At 35.4% G+C, this 21,758-nt stretch overlaps 2 protein-coding genes across 2 annotated transcripts; one reads left to right on the top strand and one right to left on the bottom strand.

Moving 5' to 3' along the window:
* The first annotated feature begins 887 nt into the window (after positions 1-887).
* On the top strand, positions 888-3,070 carry LOC128181930 (uncharacterized). Its single transcript, XM_052850513.1, has 5 exons — positions 888-1,059; positions 1,148-1,932; positions 2,162-2,300; positions 2,624-2,710; positions 2,951-3,070. The coding sequence occupies exons 1-5, from the start codon at positions 949-951 to the stop codon at positions 2,969-2,971; spliced, it is 1,143 nt and encodes a 380-aa protein (XP_052706473.1). The 5' UTR covers positions 888-948; the 3' UTR covers positions 2,972-3,070.
* Positions 3,071-12,203: 9,133 nt separating this feature from the next.
* Positions 12,204-15,157, bottom strand: LOC128181827 (uncharacterized). The gene is made up of 5 exons (XM_052850368.1): positions 15,025-15,157; positions 14,448-14,528; positions 13,402-13,476; positions 13,055-13,234; positions 12,204-12,862 (listed from the first exon to the last, which is right to left on the bottom strand). The coding sequence occupies exons 1-4, from the start codon at positions 15,073-15,075 to the stop codon at positions 13,070-13,072; spliced, it is 372 nt and encodes a 123-aa protein (XP_052706328.1). The 5' UTR covers positions 15,076-15,157; the 3' UTR covers positions 12,204-12,862; positions 13,055-13,069.
* Positions 15,158-21,758: the final 6,601 nt, after the last annotated feature.

The following is a 21,758-nucleotide window of genomic DNA, read 5'->3' as shown; positions in this document are numbered from 1 at the left end:
TTATAGATGCTTCACACTAAAAGATAAATTTTTTTCACATATAATTATTATTAGTCATAAAAAAGCGATTTCTATGTTACTCTGTTTACAACAAAGACTGGAGAACAATATTGTGGTTTTTAACCAGGTTTTCCAGCGGAAAAATCCGGTTATTGAAATGGTGGGTGGGTGGGCGGCTGCCAAAAGGGTACCCTCATTGTACGGATACCTCCTCCTACAGTTTTCAAGTTAGGAAGTTGTTCTTTTGCAGATCAATTGTACATATATAAGAGGTGTGCATATTGCGCTAGGATTTTGATTTCTGATAATTTATGGATAAAATACCAGCTTTTGAACTAAGTCATTTTTGGCAAAATATTGCACATAGGGTACCCTTATTGTACGGATAACTCCTCCTACAGTTTTCAAGATAGGAATTTGTTCTTTTGCAGATCAATTGTACATATATCGGGGGGAGGGGGGGGGGGGAGAGATTATTAACATTTTAAAGAAAAGGGGGGGGGTCAAACTAAATCTATACGCGATATATGTATATGATAAAAATTTATGACAATAAAAAAAATTGAATAATAGTTTCAAAATATTCATTCCTTTATCTAGTCCGATATCAACTCGTCAGATTTTTATGTAGACTTAAAATTGTCTGATAACAAATGTGAAGATCCTGTTATTAAGCAGTGTACATACAACAAAGAGAGTGACCATTTGATTCTGAATCAGAAATAACTTTGAAAAAAATTATTCTTCGTTACTTGGTCGCCGGATCCGTCTTCCGTTTTCGATTTGCGAGTTTACGTGACGTCACAATCATAGTCACATGGTATAACGTCACAATCAAAACGACGCAATCACTATCACTACAGCATACACACAGCATACACAGAGGAGTTGACAGGTAATGAAAAATCGCATGGTTGTCGGTAGTTTGGACAATTAAATATTATATGTATGCACATAAACATCATATCTCAGATGTGGTTATGGAAGACATCTCTCGTTTCAGATCACAGTAAAATGGAGTCACAGTCAGATTCTAGAAGTGGTCCAGTTTTCAATATGGTAAGTAAAATTAGTTTTGTATGCGTTATCGATAAATCATGAAGTTGCGACGGAATTTTACAATCTCTTTTGTCTTCTTTAAATATAGGAAAACGGTCCAATCACAGAAGGCCAGGAGTTTCAACGTTCAGATGACAAGAGATCAAATGGAATCGGAAATGGAGAAATGCAACGTCGAATTAAGAATATTCCTGTATTAGAGGAAAGAAGACTCCTTGCGCTAGAAAGGCACATCAAGCGTAAACGGAGGAGACGGCCGTACGTAAAAAAGATGAAGAGTTCGGAGAAGATTGAGCATCTTGACAAAACCATTGGGGCTCCAAATGGAAGAATGTCAGGCGACCCTGGGGCGTTTGATTTAAAGGACGAGGTGGTACAAGCATTAGAAGGGAACGGGAAAGAAGATTGGAGTCAGAATGAGACTGAGGGTACTGGGATGGCAGTTTCAGAGAAAGATGAGGAGAAGCCAAATGGTCAGACTGAGAATTCTGTGGTTCAATCACCAAAGATAAATGTTGAAGAAGACGAGTCACAGGGTGTACAATTTGATAAGTTGGTTGAATACTTACTTGACGAAGTAAAGTCAGAAATAATAAAGAAAGTTGAAGAAGGATTAAAGAGTCAGCGAGAAGCGAACCAGTCGATGGTTGAAGATGAACGTCATATCAAAAAGGATGAAGGGGCTGGTATGGAGGTGAAGCAAGAAAACGAAGAAAATTTCAGTCCCGTGAAAGAAGTAAATACTTCGTCGTCTAAAAATGCTAGGCACGTGGACGATGAAGGCTGGAAGAAAGAGAGAGAAAACTTTCGAGATGAAGGGCATACAGATTTGGAAAGAGCGAATAACAGTGAAAACAAAATTGTTGATCTCGGGTAAAATATCTTCCTTTCTTTTTTACTACATGCATACATTGTATATGTAATTCATTAGTAATTGTATTTCATAGTTCTATTTTCTTTTCGTACCTGACGTGAGATGTTTTAAATGTTAAGTATAAATCTTAATTAAGCAATTTAATACAAATGTATACATGTATTAAATGTACAGACAACACTTATAGCTACATGTATCATATTTAATAACTATTAAATTTCTTCACAGAGATGAAAAAGCCGAACAAAGTTTCAACATATCATGTACTGGATCAAAGGAGCCGAAACCAAAAGATCCTGAATTGGAAGCCGTAGAAACCAATCAGCTCTTAGAAGAAGAAGGAGGGATTGAAAAGACCGGTTTCAATGTAAGTAACATGGTTATTACATTTCATTATTATTTTACAACTTTAAAACCAAGAAATTAGAGATATTATAATACGGCCCTGGAGAAATGTATAAAACACCCGTAAAACTGTAACGAGCTATTTATCCAAATTTGTTTATTTTGAGAGAAGAGAAGGCGGCGATGTCAAATTTTTCTCTCTATAAATTCCTCGTTATAAATGGCATTAGTTGCCCTGAAATTAATAAAAAATTTAATGACCCCTTTCACTGAAATACAAAACTGTAACTTATTATTAAACATTGATTTTGGTAAAAAACAGTTTCTCTTTTCTATTTTTTTTAGATTGTCCTCGATGACGATGATGAAGATGATGACGATGATGGCTTCATGCCGAGAAAATTGTTTTTCTTCAGCTTTTCCGAATTCAAGGTAATTCTTTACTTCTAGATAATTTACTTGTAAAATTTATTTCACGGCAAATATACAACAAGATTTATGAATTTTGGTTGATTTTACAACACTCCTATTGTTCACACTGATGAACTGCCTTTAACAACTGTATCCCCCAGTATTTTATAAACTTCAATGTCAGCGTATATGCACGTGCCTTGAACACGCATACTAGTATATGAATACTATATAAGATATTTTTAATTTCGCTTTGTTTAGAAAGAAGAGGCCTCCGCATGATGGAAGAATACGAATTATCAGCAAAAACAACATTCTACTTTTCAGGGTTAATTTGTTAAATAATGATACGAGTTCAAGAAATAAAATATAAAATTATTCTTCGTAGATGTTGGCTATTTTTATGTGAATAAAAGCTATGAACACCTCTTTAGACTGCATTATTAAAACAATAACATGTTTTCTTTGGTGGTTTATTTAAACAATAACATGCTTTCTTTGGTGATTCATTCGGGATATGAAGGTAGCGACATTGTGGAAAAATACATAACATTTTTACATGTAAATTTTTTCTGCAATGATCGCTACCTTCATAACCCGCATGAATCATCAAAGAAAGCATTTTATTGTTTATATTATCTTCCTGTTAACTGATTAATAAATTGATTGTGAAAAGTTAATAAATTCACTAAATTACTGTTTATGTACATTAGTACGTTAGCTAAAAGAAACGGCCAAATCGCCTCCTTTGAGACTGAGTCTGAATAATCATGATTATTTTGTGCATGCAGTCCGTGATTTTTCTAAGGTCGCTGTAGGTTTCGACCAATCGATAAAGAGGGCGTGTCAATTTCAGTCCTGTCAGTTTCAGCCGCTGTAGATTTCGACTAATTGATAACGGGGCGTGTACATTTCAGTCTGGCTGCTTCTATAGAGCTGTTACGAAATTTATTTCTCACATCCCAATACACATTCCCTGTTGCAATAAAAGTCCATATACACCATATCAAGAAGTGAATTTCCGTTTAATACATCGTATGATGATCGTTCGCTGTGTACTAAGATATTTTATTATTCATGTATTCTTTGTTTACAATTACCAAGTCATTGTGGAAATTATCGGCGAGAAATTATCCCGAGTTTCCTCGACGATTCATTTGGTCTTATAAATATTTATATTTCCATGCATCATTTAAACCCTTTTCGTTTCATTAATTCCTCAATCACAACTCCCTCTATTGCCTTTCGATAATACATATCGTCAAAACGCCGTTATTCACGTGTTTCAGTTCTCCCATCTTGTTTACTGCTTTCCCCATAACGGCGGGTTTGTATAGCATGCGTTATGACGTCATAACGGCCGAGCCCGATGCCTTAAATAACGAGCTCAGCTGTTTGCACGGCAGTTGGTTTGATCTGCCACGGCAGATCAGACGGTCGAGTCCACATCTGGACAGCATCCACACACTGGAAATGACCGTGGAAATTTCCCGTTGGGTAAATGCTCGATAATTTAGCAGTGGGAGCTGATGCAATAACCTTCTTTTATTAATCAATTTATTATATTTAAGTATATAGGCTACAGGGGAAAGATTGTATAGGAACGGGACTCCCGCACGGTTAAGTGGGATATTTAGAGCTATATTAAGGGTTTTGGCTATTTGTAATATTTGTATTTTAATCCCATCAAGTTGGGAATTAATTTATGTTATATTTATACTCCCAGAGTCTTGGGACTATCCTCGTTTAATAAACTGAAATATCTATATTTTATTTGAATCCTGACTTTGAGTTTTCTTTGGTACCAATATACAGATTTGGGAGACCCACAAGTTGCGTTTCACAACATCCCGGGTTATATATAAAACCCAAGTTCATTAAAATATAATTTATAAGCGGGACAGTTTTAAAAACGCAACATTGGTGTCAGAAGTGGGATATTTTTTTTTTATTCCCAATATATCTGATTGGACAAAGAACATAAACTCAAAATAACATTTTTTTTTAGTAGTAATTTTTATATAAATTTTTGTGTAAAAATGTCCCGAGAGAATAGTCCATTGGGAGATTCCGGTGAGATAATCTTCAATCCAAGATCAGTTGGGATAAGTGAAGATGCATCTCAAGGGGGGAGTGACTTCAGAAATTCTTGTTCTCCCGATTTATCATCAGCTCCCACAGCATCTGAAAATGTAAATGAATTATTGTTAAAAGCTATTGAAACAATGAATAGGGATGTGGTTTGCATGAAACAAGATTTGGGTGAGGAATTGTCCCACATTAGGGAAACGTCCCGAGGTTTACAAGAAAGAATTGGGATGCTGGAAAACAATGTTAATGTAAATTCCCAGTCAGAGTATGGGAGACATACAGAACATGTAAATCCCAGGCATTTACCATTTGTAGGGGCAGGGGAAAGTTTCCACTGTGACAGTCACATACCCCCCATTTCAAAGGGTCAATAGAAATGAAAACAGTCGTCAAAATATGGTGTTCAATCCAAAGCCCAGAGTATCTCTAAAACCTCAAACATATGATGGGTCCGAAGATTTTGAGGAATATTTATCCCAATTCAAAATACTGGTTGATTTGCATGGGTGGGATTATTGCACCAAATCCCTTTATCTAGCCAGTAGTCTTACTGGGAATGCTAGAGCAGTATTGGGAGAGCTAAGTGAAATTCAAATAAGGGACTTTGATTCCCTAGTCAAAGTTCTCAGCATGCGCTATGGGTCAGTGGAAAGATCAGAAATGTTCAGGGCAAAACTGAAAAATAGAGTAATGGGAACCAAAGAATCTCTATCGGAACTATCCCAGTCTATTAAAAAGTTAGTCCGTCAAGCCTATCCTACAGGTGACCCAAACTTGTTAAACATTTTGGCACTCGATCATTTTATAGATGCCCTCCCAGATCCTAACATGCGGTTACGGCTCAGAGAATCCCGGGTAAGAGATATAGGGGAGGCCGAAATTATGGCCATAAGATTGGAAACGTACAAAATGGCAGATGCCCAGAGGCAAAGACCAATAAACGTTGTTTCTTCCAATGCCCCAAAGGATGAAAATAAAGAAATTATATCTCTCCTGAAAAACATTCAGGATACCCTTAGTCAAACAAACCAGAACTCCCAAAATTTTGGTAGACTTCCACAAATGCAGAGAAATCCCAGTTTCAGAAATTGTGACAATGGGAGAAGTTATCAAAATAGGTATAATGGGGGAAATAATCAGTTCAGAAACCATAATATGGGAATCCCTCAGTGGAAAAACCATAGGTTTAATGACAGCTATCACTCTCAAAATAGAGACCAGTCAAACGGTCAAACGTCGGGTTTAAGGGGCGAAAGTCGGCGTCCTATGGCAACAAGCCTCGGAAACAGTCAATAAAGAAAACTAAAGGGGAAGATCCGGTATCAAGAGATAAGAAAACAGAGTGTACAATTGAAAATGAAAGTATTGAGAAGAGTAAAAATAATCCCATCCCTACACTTCCTAAGTCAGTTCCCAAGAGCATAATAGTGGGAGATGTAAAACAAGGCAATGAAGGAATTTTTATAACAGGGAAGATTGGGAATGCTAATACAACAATTTTAGTGGATACCGGATCAAGTGTGACAATTATTAACCCCAAATTATTAAAAGAAGTAGATTTAGAAAATAGATCAGATTTAGTTATAACTGAAAGTAGCCTTAGATTGAAATCAGCTAAGGGAGATGACATCCCAGTAGTGGGAGAGTGTACACTCAGTATTTTTCTTGGAAATTTGGAATATTTCCACAATGTAGTCGTAGCAGAAATTGAAAATAGTTGTATATTAGGAGTTGACTTTATGTCAAAGTTTGCTTGTGGTATTTGCATGAAGCAGAGATTATTTAGGATACAGGGAGTAGAGATCCCTTATTTTAGTGACCAATCAGAGATTACGGAATGTAGCAGAATTGTTTTATCAGAGGATTTAGTTGTTCCTCCCAATTGCGAATTTGTAGCACCCGCTAGAGTAGAGAGCCCTAATTTTTATAGAGGGCCAGCTATTGTTGAACCAGTAGAGAAATTAATGGAAAAGAAAAATGTACTTGTGGCAAAGTCATTAGTTAAAGTGTCAGGGGAGAATATCCCATTAAGATTTTTGAATTTTAGTTGTGAGAGTTTAAAACTTTACAAAGGGAGTGTGGTAGCTACAATTGAAAGAGTTGAAGACGAAGATGTAGAAAATGCTGATACAGAAGTAGTTAGGTCAGTGTGTTACAGAGATGAGGGGGATCCCTCGGCTTTACCAGATCATTTAGAACAGATTATTGACAAGGTTCATGAGAGCATAAGTGTGGAAGAGAAGCAAAAATTAGCAAACTTTTTGAAAGAATACCAATCAAGTTTTTCATGTTCATCATCAGATATGGGAAAGACAGACTTAGTCAAACATTCCATCAATACGGGTAATGCAAGACCCATTAAACAACCCCCTAGGCGTATTCCCTTAGCCAAAATGGCCGAAGTGAGAAGGGAGATAGATGATATGTTAGAAAGGGAAGTTATTGAGACATCAGACAGTCCATGGAGTTCTCCCATAGTCCTTGTTAAGAAAAAGGACGGGACAATCCGGTTCTGTATAGACTATAGAAAAATAAATGATGTCACTGTTAAAGATAGCTATCCTATACCTAGAATTGATACTACGTTAGATGCGTTGTCTGGAGCAAAATGGTTCTCCACTATAGATTTAAAGAGTGGGTATTGGCAGGTGGAGATGAAACCTGAAGATAAGCCCAAAACTGCTTTTTCAATCCCGGGGGGTGGTGATTGGCAATTTTTGAAAATGCCATTCGGCTTGTGTAATGCCGGAGCCACTTTTGAAAGATTAATGGAGAGAGTATTGTCTAACCTCTCCTGGAAGGTCTGTTTGGTGTATTTAGATGACATTATTATATTGTCCAAAACTTTTGATGAACATTTAGAGAATCTAACACAAGTTTTTGAGAGGTTAAAGGGTGCAAATTTAAAAATGAACCCAAAGAAATGTATTCTTTTACAAAAAGAGGTATCCTGTTTAGGAGATACTGTTAGTGAGGAAGGGGTTATACATGTAGTAGCTACTGACCCTCCACAAATAGAAGAAATCAAGCACGAGCCTATTCATAGAAGTATTAATGAAGTACCCAGTCATCGAGGTCCTTGCTTGTACCATCGGAACCTTATCGATAAAGCTAGACCATTGTATAACTTGATGGAGAAAAACATAGAATTTGTGTGGAACAAAGACTGTAATAAAGCCTTCGACAAATTCAGGAGAGCCTTGATAAGTACTCCCTTCAGCATACCCCAAGGAGGAAAAATTGTCTACCCTAGAAAAATTACCAGGACTGAAGTATTCGTGAAGTATCATCAGGAAGTGTCTGTCATCACGAACAGCTGAGGATGGATCTTCAAGGAGTTGGAATATTCTGCAAAAGAAATGAAACAATGGTGATATGATATATTACATGTTTATTATTATCTGTGATACTATTTGTATATGTGTTGATATTATTGATGATTTGTTATATATGTATTGTTATGTTAAAAACAAGTATAATTACCCTTTTCTACGTTAGGTAAGAAATTCACTTGAGATCAGATGGTTGATTCCATTCGAGGACGAATGCTTTTCAAGGGAGGGAGCTGTGTTACGAAATTTATTTCTCACATCCCAATACACATTCCCTGTTGCAATAAAAGTCCATATACACCATATCAAGAAGTGAATTTCCGTTTAATACATCGTATGATGATCGTTCGCTGTGTACTAAGATATTTTATTATTCATGTATTCTTTGTTTACAATTACCAAGTCATTGTGGAAATTATCGGCGAGAAATTATCCCGAGTTTCCTCGACGATTCATTTGGTCTTATTTATATTTCCATGCATCATTTAAACCCTTTTCGTTTCATTAATTCCTCAATCACAACTCCCTCTATTGCCTTTCGATAATACATGTCGTCAAAACGCCGTTATTCACGTGTTTCAGTTCTCCCATCTTGTTTACTGCTTTCCCCATAACGGCGGGTTTGTATAGCATGCGTTATGACGTCATAACGGCCGAGCCCGATGCCTTAAATAACGAGCTCAGCTGTTTGCACGGCAGTTGGTTTGATCTGCCACGGCAGATCAGACGGTCGAGTCCACATCTGGACAGCATCCACACACTGGAAATGACCGTGGAAATTTCCCGTTGGGTAAATGCTCGATAATTTAGCAGTGGGAGCTGATGCAATAACCTTCTTTTATTAATCAATTTATTATATTTAAGTATATAGGCTACAGGGGAAAGATTGTATAGGAACGGGACTCCCGCACGGTTAAGTGGGATATTTAGAGCTATATTAAGGGTTTTGGCTATTTGTAATATTTGTATTTTAATCCCATCAAGTTGGGAATTAATTTATGTTATATTTATACTCCCAGAGTCTTGGGACTATCCTCGTTTAATAAACTGAAATATCTATATTTTATTTGAATCCTGACTTTGAGTTTTCTTTGGTACCAATATACAGATTTGGGAGACCCACAAGTTGCGTTTCACAACATCCCGGGTTATATATAAAACCCAAGTTCATTAAAATATAATTTATAAGCGGGACAGTTTTAAAAACGCAACAGAGCTATGAATTAGCTATAAGTTTCCGAAAGAAATAGAGAGAATAATACTTGGTAGATGTAAATATATGGGTATAACGACCAACGAGTATCACATATACTTAGTATATAAAAAATAAAAATAACCCGCATCAGCTACGCTCGCTATCTTTATACCCACATGAAGCACCATGAAATAATTGTTTTACTGTTCATATTTCATTTCGAACCTTTCAGTTCAGTCATTGTCTTAATAAACACTAAAAAAAATTATTCGTTCGAACGGGCAAAAACCGTAAAAACCCACCCTTGGGGGGGTCTTCTTGGTAGAAGTATAGCATTGTGATATTTTCATAATCTAGTTCATTAGGTTACTCCTTTTGTATGTCGTCATACATATTGTCGTAACATCTGAAAACAAATACTTTGCAACATCAGAGCAATACCAATGACGTCTTCCTTATTTAGACAGCAAACAAAACATAGCAACATGTTCTTGCCACTATTTCAGGTAGGACCTCCGATGAATACATTTTAATTTTAAATGCTGAAAATATATAATAAACTTTATATTCAAGTAAATCTTAATATTTTAAAATAACCTTTATCAGTATTAGTTGGGTAGTATATAGGCTACATTTTTCTTCAAAAATTGTATAGTTAGTTCAATCACAGTGTATATGAAGTCAAACAGACAAACAGAGTCTGCCAGTCCTGAAGGGCAGCAAAATCTCCATTTTGTCGCAGGGATCCGTTGTTTATGACTTGCTTCAGGATTATGAAGCAGTCTTAAGCTTAAGTCAAAATTTGTACTTACATGAAGTCTTATTGTGATTTGATATAAAATTTCGAAAAAAATAGAATGCTATTTAAAAAATATATCTCAATATTACGGTGATATTTACAAATTTTAAGCACAATTCTATGATATAATTTAATTTAATGAATTATTGATATTTTGACTTAAGTCTAAAAAGGCTTCATGATCCCGAGGCCTGCTGTCTTACAGGATTCGTCTATATCCTGCATATCATTTAGCTGCAGGTCTGTAGATCCCGGTCTGAAAAAAATCGCTGGGTCGTCCATGCGGATTTTTTTTTCGACCGGGGGCTACAGACCTGCAGCTACATATCAATAAGCTCTTTCAGCATCTCGGTATAAATGCAGCTCTCTTTCTCTGAGATTTTTACTGCTTGGAGCAAATGTTACAGTCTACTATTCAGAACGTTCCTAATCCTCATTCACTCAATGAAAATGGCAGACTGTGATTGGACAATACCTTACTATCTGGGGGCTGCCCAGCTTGAGGTGGGTAATTACAGTCAAATGAGATGGTCTCCGTAAAGAGCAATCCTTAGCGCCATGCTTTACGTTAACCGAATCGCCACTTATAAACGGTAACTTGCTCATCTTGGTGATTCCACACTAGTAGGGAGGCCGGAGTGTCCTCTCCAGGTGATCGGATACAAGCCAGGGTTAAGAATAATGGAGGACAGGGTGTTTCCCATGCAGCAGATCCAGCTCTTCACATCACTAATGGATCAAAAGATGCAGCAGGTTACTAGGTTGGCACCAGTCCCATCGCAGGAATTGCCATAGAAATGCTTCCAGCAGTGCCGAGTTGTCCTCGGGAATCCATTTCCGGATTTTTACTCAATGTTTACTCCTGAAGTTCTTTCTAAAGTTCTGCCAAGTTAAGTAGCTTAACCAAACCAGAATGCCAGAAGTCCAGGATATGCTATTATCTCCATTATTGAGAAGGTTTTAAGGTTGTCAAAGGCAGGGGCGTCTTTAAAAACCTTAAAACCTGCTCAATGTATAGAAATATTTTAAGGTGGTATTTGACACCTCGATATTGGGGATGGGGCAAGGGGCTGAGGGAGATAAAGAAAAACGTCTTGGTTATCCATCTAAACTTTTTCAGACAAGGAGCTTCAGACATTCAGCAACTGTATAATGTGACAGGAGGCTAGATTTAGGATGTTTCAGACATTTTACCACTATTGGTCACCGCAATCTGAAAAGTCGGGGGGGGGGGGGGGGGGGTATTACATAGAAATGAGCCAACTCTTGGATATAACTTGTAAATTTTATATATTTAGCAATTACTATACAAAATTTTCACTTTTAGTAACACCATATTCTAAAGGTATTAGAGATGATCAATAGTTGATGGACAGTTGTAATTGAAGAAAGTCTACAAAAAGATGAAGGCTACATTTTGTGATATATAACAACAAAGAATTTCAATTTCCAGTGTATGAATTCAGAGACTCTACCAAGTACCATTCGATTCATTACAAGATGAAAAAAAACCAAAAGGAAATCCAATCTTTTTTTTTTTAATGCATGCAAATCATTCATGCTCAAAGTAAAAAATTAAACAATGCAAGCAGCTTTAAAAACAAAATAAGCCTTTGGCCAGCCAATAGAGTAAAATTCATATGCCAATATTAAATACCAGAATTCAAAACAAAAATTCTAAGCTATATGACATTTTACATTATTCCTAACCCTCCCTTTCCTTTGATAAATGCAACCTTTAGAAAAGTATAATATTATAACAAACACATACTATTGGAAATATGATTTTCAGTATTTGATATAGAATATACTATTTCAATTAAGTATTTTATATAAAATATCAAATAATCAGTGAATTTGAAATACATAGGCCCAAAAAAAGCTCTTTAATTTCCAGTAGATGTCCCATGCATAAGCTTAAGGCAATCAAATATACACTATAGTATAACACAATATAGCATATACCTGTACAGGTACAAAACACACTACCAGATTATCAGTATAAAACTAACCCAACAGAGTCCAATCCGCCCCCCCCCCCCCTCCCACTTTAAACCCCCCACTCACCTAACCCCCCCCCCCACACACACACCTTATCTTAATCTAAAAGCTGTGAAAAGGTTTAAAAACTTTATGTTGTATAAAATGCTGTTGTACAAATTACCTGTATTAGTTATCATATCAATGTAATAGCCCTGTAAACTTCATAAAGTTAGAAGACCTAGCACGACCTACATGTAGCTACAGCTATACATGTATCTCTACAGATTTATTCATAATTTAACTCTCTGCATGTTAACTTTATATTTCTACTGAAGGCTGGCCTAGACTTTTTAACACTATGTATAATATAAACTGTCAATATGACATAAATATATCTATCTATTTACAATGTACTGTATATATAATATACATATTACAGTTGTACACAACATAGCTGTCAACATGACAGATTTAAATATATTTACATGTGTATATATACAATATACATATATAAAAATAAAATGATTCTGTGGACCAGTCTGCTTTTGTGGTGGTTAATGTGTCAATCACACTATTCAAAAAGTCACCATTATTTGTCTCATTGCAGTCAGTAATGGCACTCAGAAGTCTGTTCCACATTAAGAGAGCACTGTGAATTTTCTCACAAGACAAGTGTTTTTGACAGTCTTTTTCACTTAAGAAGAGTGGTTCACATGATCAAACCACCACTCTCCACTTGCACCAATGTCTGCATACAAGGTACAACTTCTATGCTAAAAAGAGAGCAAGATAATAACTCTTTAAAAAATTACCTTGAATAATATCAGTGCAACACATAATCAAATTCTTATTGACATTTTTAATAATTTTAATCACTTTCTGATTGACCTTTAATTTAATTGATCCAGGTTGCGGGTTGACACACAAATAGACAAGCATTAAAGCTTCGGTACGTCTGTACTTACACAAGAGTTGCTCCTTCAGTAGACAACGAAGGAGGAGTCAAGCTGCGAATGTTGCACACACCGTCTCCTAGCAACCTTGTGCTTCCTTTGTTGTGGCACAGTGTGCTTCCTTTGTTGTACATGTGGCACATTGAGACGCACAGGGCGATGTCTGAAACTAGTGCGAGCTAGCCACTCAATCTGATGAAGTATAGAGAAAAGGACCCCATTGAAACAATGAAGGAAATTGAGAAATTATCTATATATTCAGATTAGTCCCTATCTTGAAATACCAATGTTTGTTACCTGAAATTGTTATATATTCTATAGAACTATAGAATTATAAGTACATTAATTGTTATACATACCGTGTGGGTGGGTTGCGGGACTGTAGGCAACTCCCTTCTGTCTTCTGACTTGTTAATTGCACTTGTCAATTGGTGCTGTAAACCAAAACAAATGAAATGAGAATATACAGTCTTTGTTTTACGCATACATGGTCAAATATTGCATTCATTCCCAGTTTTTGTCTATTAATTCTTTTATTCCTACTCCTAGTTTTTTTGTTGAAATTATCTAATATAAACATAAATGGTTTGTTAATTTTTTTTTACTAATAAAATCAAATGTCCACCAAAAAATGCAATATAGTGATGGATTGTGAAAAGTCAGCCAGTAGGCCCAGTACATGTTACACAGTTGTAGAAGAGATCTGGAAGAACTGATCATGATTACTGATATTGAGTCTACAATCTCAGAAAATCTTACATAGTCATTCATGTGCTCTTTCCATGCATGACGGAAGGAGACAAAAGATGGCTGTTGCTGTAGGACACAAAGTGCAAAGTGAGAGAATGAAACAGTAGAGGGAGAGATCTCAGAGAATGAAACTATATCTGTTTACACAAAGGGAAAGAAACAATACACAAAATAAAAGAGAATGAAACAGTACACAGATAGAGAATAAAACAGTGCATAAAAAGAGAGAGAGAGGAGGAAGATACTTACTTCACAGGAAGAACATGGAGAGAGAGAGAGAGAGAGAGAGAGAGAGAGAGAGAGAGAGAGTGTGTGTGTTTTGGACTGGAAGAAAGAAGGAACATTTTGTGACACTGCCTCACAATGAAAACGATTTCATTTATGTCCCTAGAAAATTCCAAATTATTATAATTTTGAATCACTCATTGATCACTACTTATCCACAATTATCATATTAATGCAATCTATACACAACCATACATATTTCATTGGGTACATGTATTACATTTTGACATACAGCATGTTGTTAAAACTTGACTATCTATATTTTGTTGATTCAAACATCCACAATGATAATGTGCAAGGGGGGGGGGGGGGGGGGGGGGTTGGTGGGTGGTTGCATGTTTTCTTGAATCAGGACTACTCTAGTACTTACAATAGATTTGATGTGGAGTTCCAGCAACACATCATACCACTGTCTGTCATCGGAATGACTAGAGGAGACATCTATGCTGTGCTGAAATTTAAAAAAAAAAATTTCAATATGATTTTATAAAAAATTTTGTTGTATTAAGGTTTTTTTTATCAATCCAATCTGTAAATTTTATAAACCAGCTTTGCTTAAAATTTTGACATAAATTATAAATTCATAGAGAGTGTTTTTTAAAGATGTATTAAAAGCTGAATCATTCACTTGTCTGCAACATTGGAACCCCCCCCCCCCTCCCCCCCCCCCCCAATTATGTTGACTTTTCGATATTAGATGCACTGTTTATATATACTTTTGTTAAATTATTTTTTTATGCATATGTAGGGTAATTGCATCATTTAATATTAATTTGAAGTCACGAGAAGAGAGAAAACTGATTTAGTAAACGATATATATTGACTTCCATCATGGCGACATTTTAGCAAAATGGCATCCCGCATCGCGCAGAGAAAGAATTCACACATTATAAATGGCTAAATTCATGCTATTGTGAAAATTAAACGTTAATTCTGAGAGCCATTACCCTCTTTGACGAGCTCTTGCTCTTTCTTTCGGATGATCGCTCTCTTTTCATAGTGATTTCTTTGATTTTTGCGCTCTGTGTAAAAACACGTCTGATTGCCACCGATCAAATTCAGTAACTAACGCGGTTACCAAAACGCGACGGTATATATACCTGACGTGATGACGTTACCCCTAACGACTTCTGACGCTAGATACCGGGGATATTCATACGCTACACATTACATGTAACATACCTTGTACTTTTGAAATATCCAAACATAATCCCATTTTTCCCAGTCGTTGAACATTAATGATATGACGTCATAAATAACTTGTTGCGTTTGTTTTGGCGAACTCTGTTGCGCATGGTTCAGATGCGGATCCAAAAATTTTCAAAGGAGGGAGGGGGTGGAGGGTAAGTCCACGTAGGTTGCGAGAATTGCACATATTGGGCGTATTTTGCGACGATGGAAGTACATGTACGCTTGCAGGATTTTTTTCCGAGGGGGGGATTGGGACCGGTCGCTTAGAGACCCTTTTAAGTATGATCAGGGGTTCTAAGAGGGGACGAAGCCTTCGGAACGTTTTAATGTTTTTGAGATTTTACAGAATAAAATGAAACCGTGAAATCAATTAATGGTTATCACTATAATATATGTTTTATATATTAGCACTAGTTTGAAGAAAAAATCTAAAGAAAAATTGCCATTAATTACGGGGTTTTATCAAAAGTCTTGTTTTCTAAAAACGTTGCAGAGGTTTATACTTTCTCAACTTTATCTATTAACTATATTCTATGTAAACCAAATAGGAATTTTACAAGTATTATTTTAAAGATATTAAAGATTTAAACATGCATTGAAATGTGTTTGATACCACCTAAAGACTTCTTTGATTGGTTTTAAAATTAAAGAAAGTTAAATCCCATTTTTATGCTTTTTTAAGGTATCTCACTCCTCACGTTTTGATTTCATTGCGCAGAAATACAGAAAGATCATCATTTCATAATCACACAATATTCATAAAGAAAAACCATTTGAATTCAAGAAACAAACAAGTTTTGGGGGGAACTATTTTCACTTGCGGAAGATTTTTTTAGTAAAAATGACAGAAACAAGCATTAATGAATTTTCAATATACTTTTCTTTTCATTATACTTTATTCATAATTCACATTTTTAACATTTGATAGGCTTTTGACATGTTCTATAGGTCCTGTGTGACTTGTGCAAAACTAAATTTTGATAGAGTGATAGACGTTTAGCATAAAATCATGCAAATATATAGAAAATGTCTGAATTTTTTGAAGCCAAATTTTGCGAGAATTTTATCTTTAAAGCCATATATCTAAAATTTTACATCACTGACCCCCATGTTTTCTTATGTCAAAATGATACTGAATACATCTCTAGGCAAATTCGATTAATCTTATGAAATTCTTGACATTCAAAATGTTTTTATTTCAAATCAAACTGTAACTATTATAGAAATTGTCTATTCTAAGTGCAAAAAGTCACACAAAAATTTATGCAGCTTCATACAATTTTTTTCGTAATCCCTCTATTCAGTGTGGCCATTGAGCATAATTAAGATCAATTAAAGAGTCTGGCCAGACATAGTCACCAATTTTCCTTATAGTTCATACATGAACACACCTAGGTGAAAACGCAAAAAACAACTAAAAGTTTGTTACTAGGGGTAACCGTTGCCATAGTAATAGAGGCCAAAGATGGAAAAATAGCAAAACTTACCTACTTTGAAGCCATATTAGAAGGTTTTGTCCTCTAATGTAAACTATCAAAGACATAAAACAACCCTTGTCATATTTTCAATTATTTCATTATATCAGAAAATTGATGGAGAAACCAATTCTTTCAAAATGTTACCATGGAAACCATTACAAATTTTTGAAATCAGTTTTTTGCGGGGTTTTAATAAGCTGAACTGGGAAACTGTTAAATTTTAACATCCATATCAATGTCCTTGCTATATATATTTTATTATGAAAATTGACATCCTTTGCTATGACAACAAGGCCAAAAATAGGAAAAACTGAGAAATTGAAGATGAATTTGATATGCTTTAATACCCGATTTTAGATTTTTTTTTTGCAATTGTTTTAGTTGGAACTTGTAAAAATATATCTACATTTTCATTATATACCACAAAAAGCTTTGTTATGCAACAGAGAAGTGTTGTTGCTATGGAAAGTAAAAAAATCACACAGAAATCCTTATTTTTTGAAAAGTCCATAGCATAGGCACTTATTTTTTAGAAAATTTCAGATTTTTGTCAAGTGTCATTAAACTTAAGGACATACTTTATTTTTTCTCACCATTTGATTTTATATATTTATTCATTATAAGTGAATAATATCCATTCAAAGATGCCTAAAAATATTATAATTTTCCTTATTTTTAAGCTTGGAACCGTTGCCACAGCAACGGTTCTCCATTTTCAGATTTAAATTCTTAATTGCACAATCATAATAGTGCTTACCAAAAAATCTAAGATTTGCACCTTTTATTCAAATTATTAAAATGAAGAAAACAGATTCTAAAATTTTCTGTTTAGTAACCATTGAAACGATATAAAATTATGCCTTTCTCCATGAATTTTTTTCTTTCTTTTGAAAATGACGACTATTTCAAATAATATATTAATAAGAAAAAAGTTTGCCTAATCAAAAATACCGACAACAAATTCTAATCAGGCTGAAATCGCATTTTAAGTGCAAAAAGGACAAATTAAATTGGCCATAACTCAGAGGGATGAACACTGACCTCCCATTATCTTTTTATTTTTTAAGTGTGTTTTGTCTACATATATCATATATACTTCTCAAGAAATTCTTGATACAAGAACATTGAGGCGTTGGATACCTTAAGGAAGAGGAGTCGAAAGATTATCTTGTTATGCAGGATACTTTTAGTACTCTTTGAAAAATAGAGCTATAGTTCTTAAAAATAGAAAAATTGATTACTAATTAAAACATTGAAATCCTTTTTTTCTACCAAAAAAAATAGAGTTCTTGCAAAAAAAAAAGCCAATTTCTTGAATACAGTACTGACATCCCTCGCAATGGATGCACGGCAAACCTCTATAGTTACGTATCGTCCTGTGCTTTTAATATTCGTGGATTAATTTAAAATATAAGAGTTTCTATGCTAAGTAAATTCATGGCCAGTGATCCTATCAATACAATTGTTATTAGAAAATGCACACCAATGAACATTATATTTCGTGGATCAAATTGCATGCAACCATTCATAAAAATTTCTTAAAATTGGCATTTCAATTTTTTTTAAAATCATTAGTACATATATCGCCGAAACATTCCCCCATACTGTATCTTTTGGTCTATGTTAATTCTTCTCCCTGTCTCCCTCTTTCTTTCTCTTTGTTTTTCTTTTTTCGTTTCCTTTATTAGCATTTTCAAAGGGGGGTTGCAACTCCCGTACCCCTTTCTGGATCCACCACTGGGGTTTCCTACGATGAAAAAACATATATATAACACCATTCCCTATTATACTGTGAGGATCGAGAAATAGATATTGAGAGTGATTGGACTGCTAGAAGGGATATCATCAAGAATACACGGGATGAGGTCCTAGGGAAAAAAACAGCCAGAAGAAAGAATGGATGTCTGATATCACACGGCAGAAGGTCGAAGAAAGGCGTAAAATGAAAGAAAAAGATAACAACGCTAAAACAAAGGGCACAAAAATAAGATACACATACCAAGCACCAAAATCTAGATAAAAAAATCAAAACATTACGCATGAATGACATAAGAGAGTATGTCAACCAACTTGCAACAGAAACAGAAAGAGCTGCCTACATGGTAGATATAAAAAGTCTCTACAACATCAGCAAAACTTTAGCCAGACGTAAAACATGCAAGTCTAATCAAAGATGGTAAGGTCCTCACCAATGGAAAGGTGGAATGAACAGTGTATTGAATAGGCCAGAACCAGAGCTACCGGTAACCTTACCACTCTAAACATAACGGTTAAAGAAACATGAAATTAACAAAGCCTAAAATTATTGACGAATGGTAAAGCGGCTGGAGTTGATGGTATACCACATGAGGAGTGAAAATATGGAGGAGAAGAGATAATTGAATACTTGTATAAACTATGAAACAAGGTTAGCTTTTTAAAAAGCTTTTTAAGTCAGCCAGCTTAATTTTCATTTTAGGTCAAAATTGAATATGCAATCTAATAGAATACAAGATGTACAGTCTCTAGAATAATAATAATAATATACATTTAATTTGCACCTTTGTTTTTTAAGGCTGTAGGTAAGGAGGCAAACGTGTAGCGGTGTACATACAGTGTACTGAGTATGATTGCACACCTATTTTATTATTATATTTTAAAGTTGTACATGTAACTCTGAAAAGATTGCTCTTAGAATTTCATACGGACCCGCGCGTCGCAAACTACTGCCAATATACATGTATATATATCCTCTATAATCTTGGTAAGAAAATATGCAGATTCGGGACCATCATGGGACCATAACTTCTACGAATTTTTCCAACACAGACTCTCTAATTCCTTCCCAGAATTCCAATTTACGCAAGAGCAATTGAAGTTTCATCCCAACTTAATTAGCCGGCCCGCGAGCTGACTAATAAAATCTGGAAAGCTGAGAGAATACCAACTGAATGGAACGAAGGGCTACTTGTAAAACTGCCTAAAAAGGGAGAATTAAGCTCACCCAAGACCTACAATATGTAAGCTGCTGTAAAAATTTGAGGGCATAAACATGCTGCCAGTAGCTAGTAAGATCCTTTTTAAAGTCATATTAAACAGAATAAAAGACGCAGTAGATAAAGTTTTACGTAACGAACAGGCAGGCTTTAGATCCAACAGTAACTGTACTGTTCAAATAGCAACTCTATGAATAATTGTGATACAATTTGTCGAATGGCAATCATCACTGAAAATAAATCTTACTGATTTTGAAAAGACATTCGACAGTGCAACAAAGATGGAATGTGGCAACTATTGTGGCACTATGGAATACCATCAAAGACAGTGAATGAATGTTATCAAGACCCTATATTAAGAATTCTCAGTGCACGTGATAACTGTACCATCCCTCACTGATTCCTTTCAAGTAAATACCGGAGTAAAACAAGGCTGCTTACTCTCGCCCACCCTTTTCTTATCAGTGATAGACTGGGTTACAAAGAAAGCATTTGACAAGCCAAGGGGAATACAGTGGGATTAGAAGACCTAGACTTTGCTGACGACCTCGTCCTATTATCTCACCAGATACTGTGGTTTCATCAATATTCGTTGAATACCAATTTTCAAGGATTTCGTTTTTAAGTTGATCCACGAAATTAAATGTTCATTGAAATGCAATTTCTATTAACATTTTGTATTGATGGGGTCATTGGCCACGAATTTACAAATCCTTGAAACTATGATTTTCACTTTATCCACTAAAATTGATACCCTTGAATATTAATAAAACCACAGTAAAAGACATTAGAGAAAAGACCAACAAACTAAGTGAAATTGGAAAGAAGATATGGCTCAATATGAACAGAAAGAAGACAAATATTATGAAAGTGAAGATTATAGTCTGTCCCAGATTCTCGATTCCGGGATATTTTGACAAATATTAATAAATGTTACAGAATGTTTTAGTAAAATGAATAAATTTCGAAGCTTTCAAAAATTTCCAAACAAAATAACCGTTAACTGACTTTTTATAAACAAGACGAACCAATCACAATCGAGGGGGAATAACTGGAAGAGGTAAAGCAATTCACTTACCTAGGATACATTTTTAACAAGACAGGTGGCTCAGACGAGTATAAAAATGTCAGAATAAGCAAAGCTCAACAAACCTTCGCAAAGATTGGTATAGTTAACACCAATGTCAAATATGTGCTTTCATACGGATGTAAAACCTAGAGATTAACAACAGGACTACAACAAAATATCCAGATTTTTACCAACAAATGGCTACGACACATATGTAAAGTGACATGGCCACTAAACATATCTAACGAACAACTAATGGCATGGAGCGTACCAGCCAGAAACCAACATCTCTCAAGAAAAGAGCATGGACTGGCCACACATGGAGAAAGTCGCAAAACAGCAACCCCAGAGATGCCTTAGACTGGAACCCACATGGCCAGGGAAAACAAGGGATGTCACTGCACAGTTGGAGACGAACAAGTTTGGAAGAACTTGAAAATATTGGGAAGACCTGGAACAGTCCAAAACAGAGTGAGATGGAGGGCGACTGTTTAGTAGCCCTATGCTCCAGAAGGGCCCAAGAGAATTAAGTGAGTAATTTATAAATGCGCAAGTCTTGGAGCATTTTACCATAATCAGAACTTTTGCCAAGTAGCGGATCTTGCGTTGATGTGTGTGTGTTGTTGGGGAGGGGGGGGGTGACTATCTTTGATTGGATTTTCAGAGTTTAAAATATGGAGTAAATGAAATATAGTACGCTCTAAGTTACCACTAATACACTAATACAATTCCTTGTAAATTTTTAAGATTATGCATATACAGAAAATCGGTCGGTGCTTTAGGAATATTGAATACCTCCTACTAATATCCACGAAAGCTGCAAGGTTCGACAATTTTCTCGACAAATGTTTATAGACTAGACACCATTGATTTCCTCTTTTTTTAAAGATGTTCAAATCTTCCGTTAAAGTCTGCAGATGCGCAGTTCTATGTGATTAAAAAGAACGTGTATACTTGACTACTTGTGT

The sequence above is a fragment of the Crassostrea angulata genome, chromosome 4 (genome assembly GCF_025612915.1).
Source record: "Crassostrea angulata isolate pt1a10 chromosome 4, ASM2561291v2, whole genome shotgun sequence".
Classification (NCBI taxonomy): Eukaryota; Metazoa; Mollusca; class Bivalvia; order Ostreida; family Ostreidae; genus Magallana; species Magallana angulata.
The sequence above is the reverse complement of the archived record's forward strand: the minus strand, read 5'-3'. Positions and strand labels throughout refer to the sequence as shown.

What these genes read in the sequence shown, in the direction of transcription:
- LOC128181827 (XM_052850368.1), bottom strand. Translation starts at nt 15,075, where the DNA reads ATGAAAAGAGAGCGATCATCCGAAAGAAAGAGCAAGAGCTCGTCAAAG. An exon ending in GCAAGAGCTCGTCAAAGAGG is followed by an intron (nt 14,529 to 15,024) that starts GTAATGGCTCTC and finishes TTTAAATTTCAG; the next exon opens with CACAGCATAGATGTCTCCTC. An exon ending in TCCCGCAACCCACCCACACG is followed by an intron (nt 13,235 to 13,401) that starts GTATGTATAACA and finishes ATACTTCATCAG; the next exon opens with ATTGAGTGGCTAGCTCGCAC.
- LOC128181930 (XM_052850513.1), top strand. Translation starts at nt 949, where the DNA reads ATGCACATAAACATCATATCTCAGATGTGGTTATGGAAGACATCTCTC. An exon ending in TTGAAAAGACCGGTTTCAAT is followed by an intron (nt 2,301 to 2,623) that starts GTAAGTAACATG and finishes TATTTTTTTTAG; the next exon opens with ATTGTCCTCGATGACGATGA. An exon ending in TCAGCTTTTCCGAATTCAAG is followed by an intron (nt 2,711 to 2,950) that starts GTAATTCTTTAC and finishes CGCTTTGTTTAG; the next exon opens with AAAGAAGAGGCCTCCGCATG.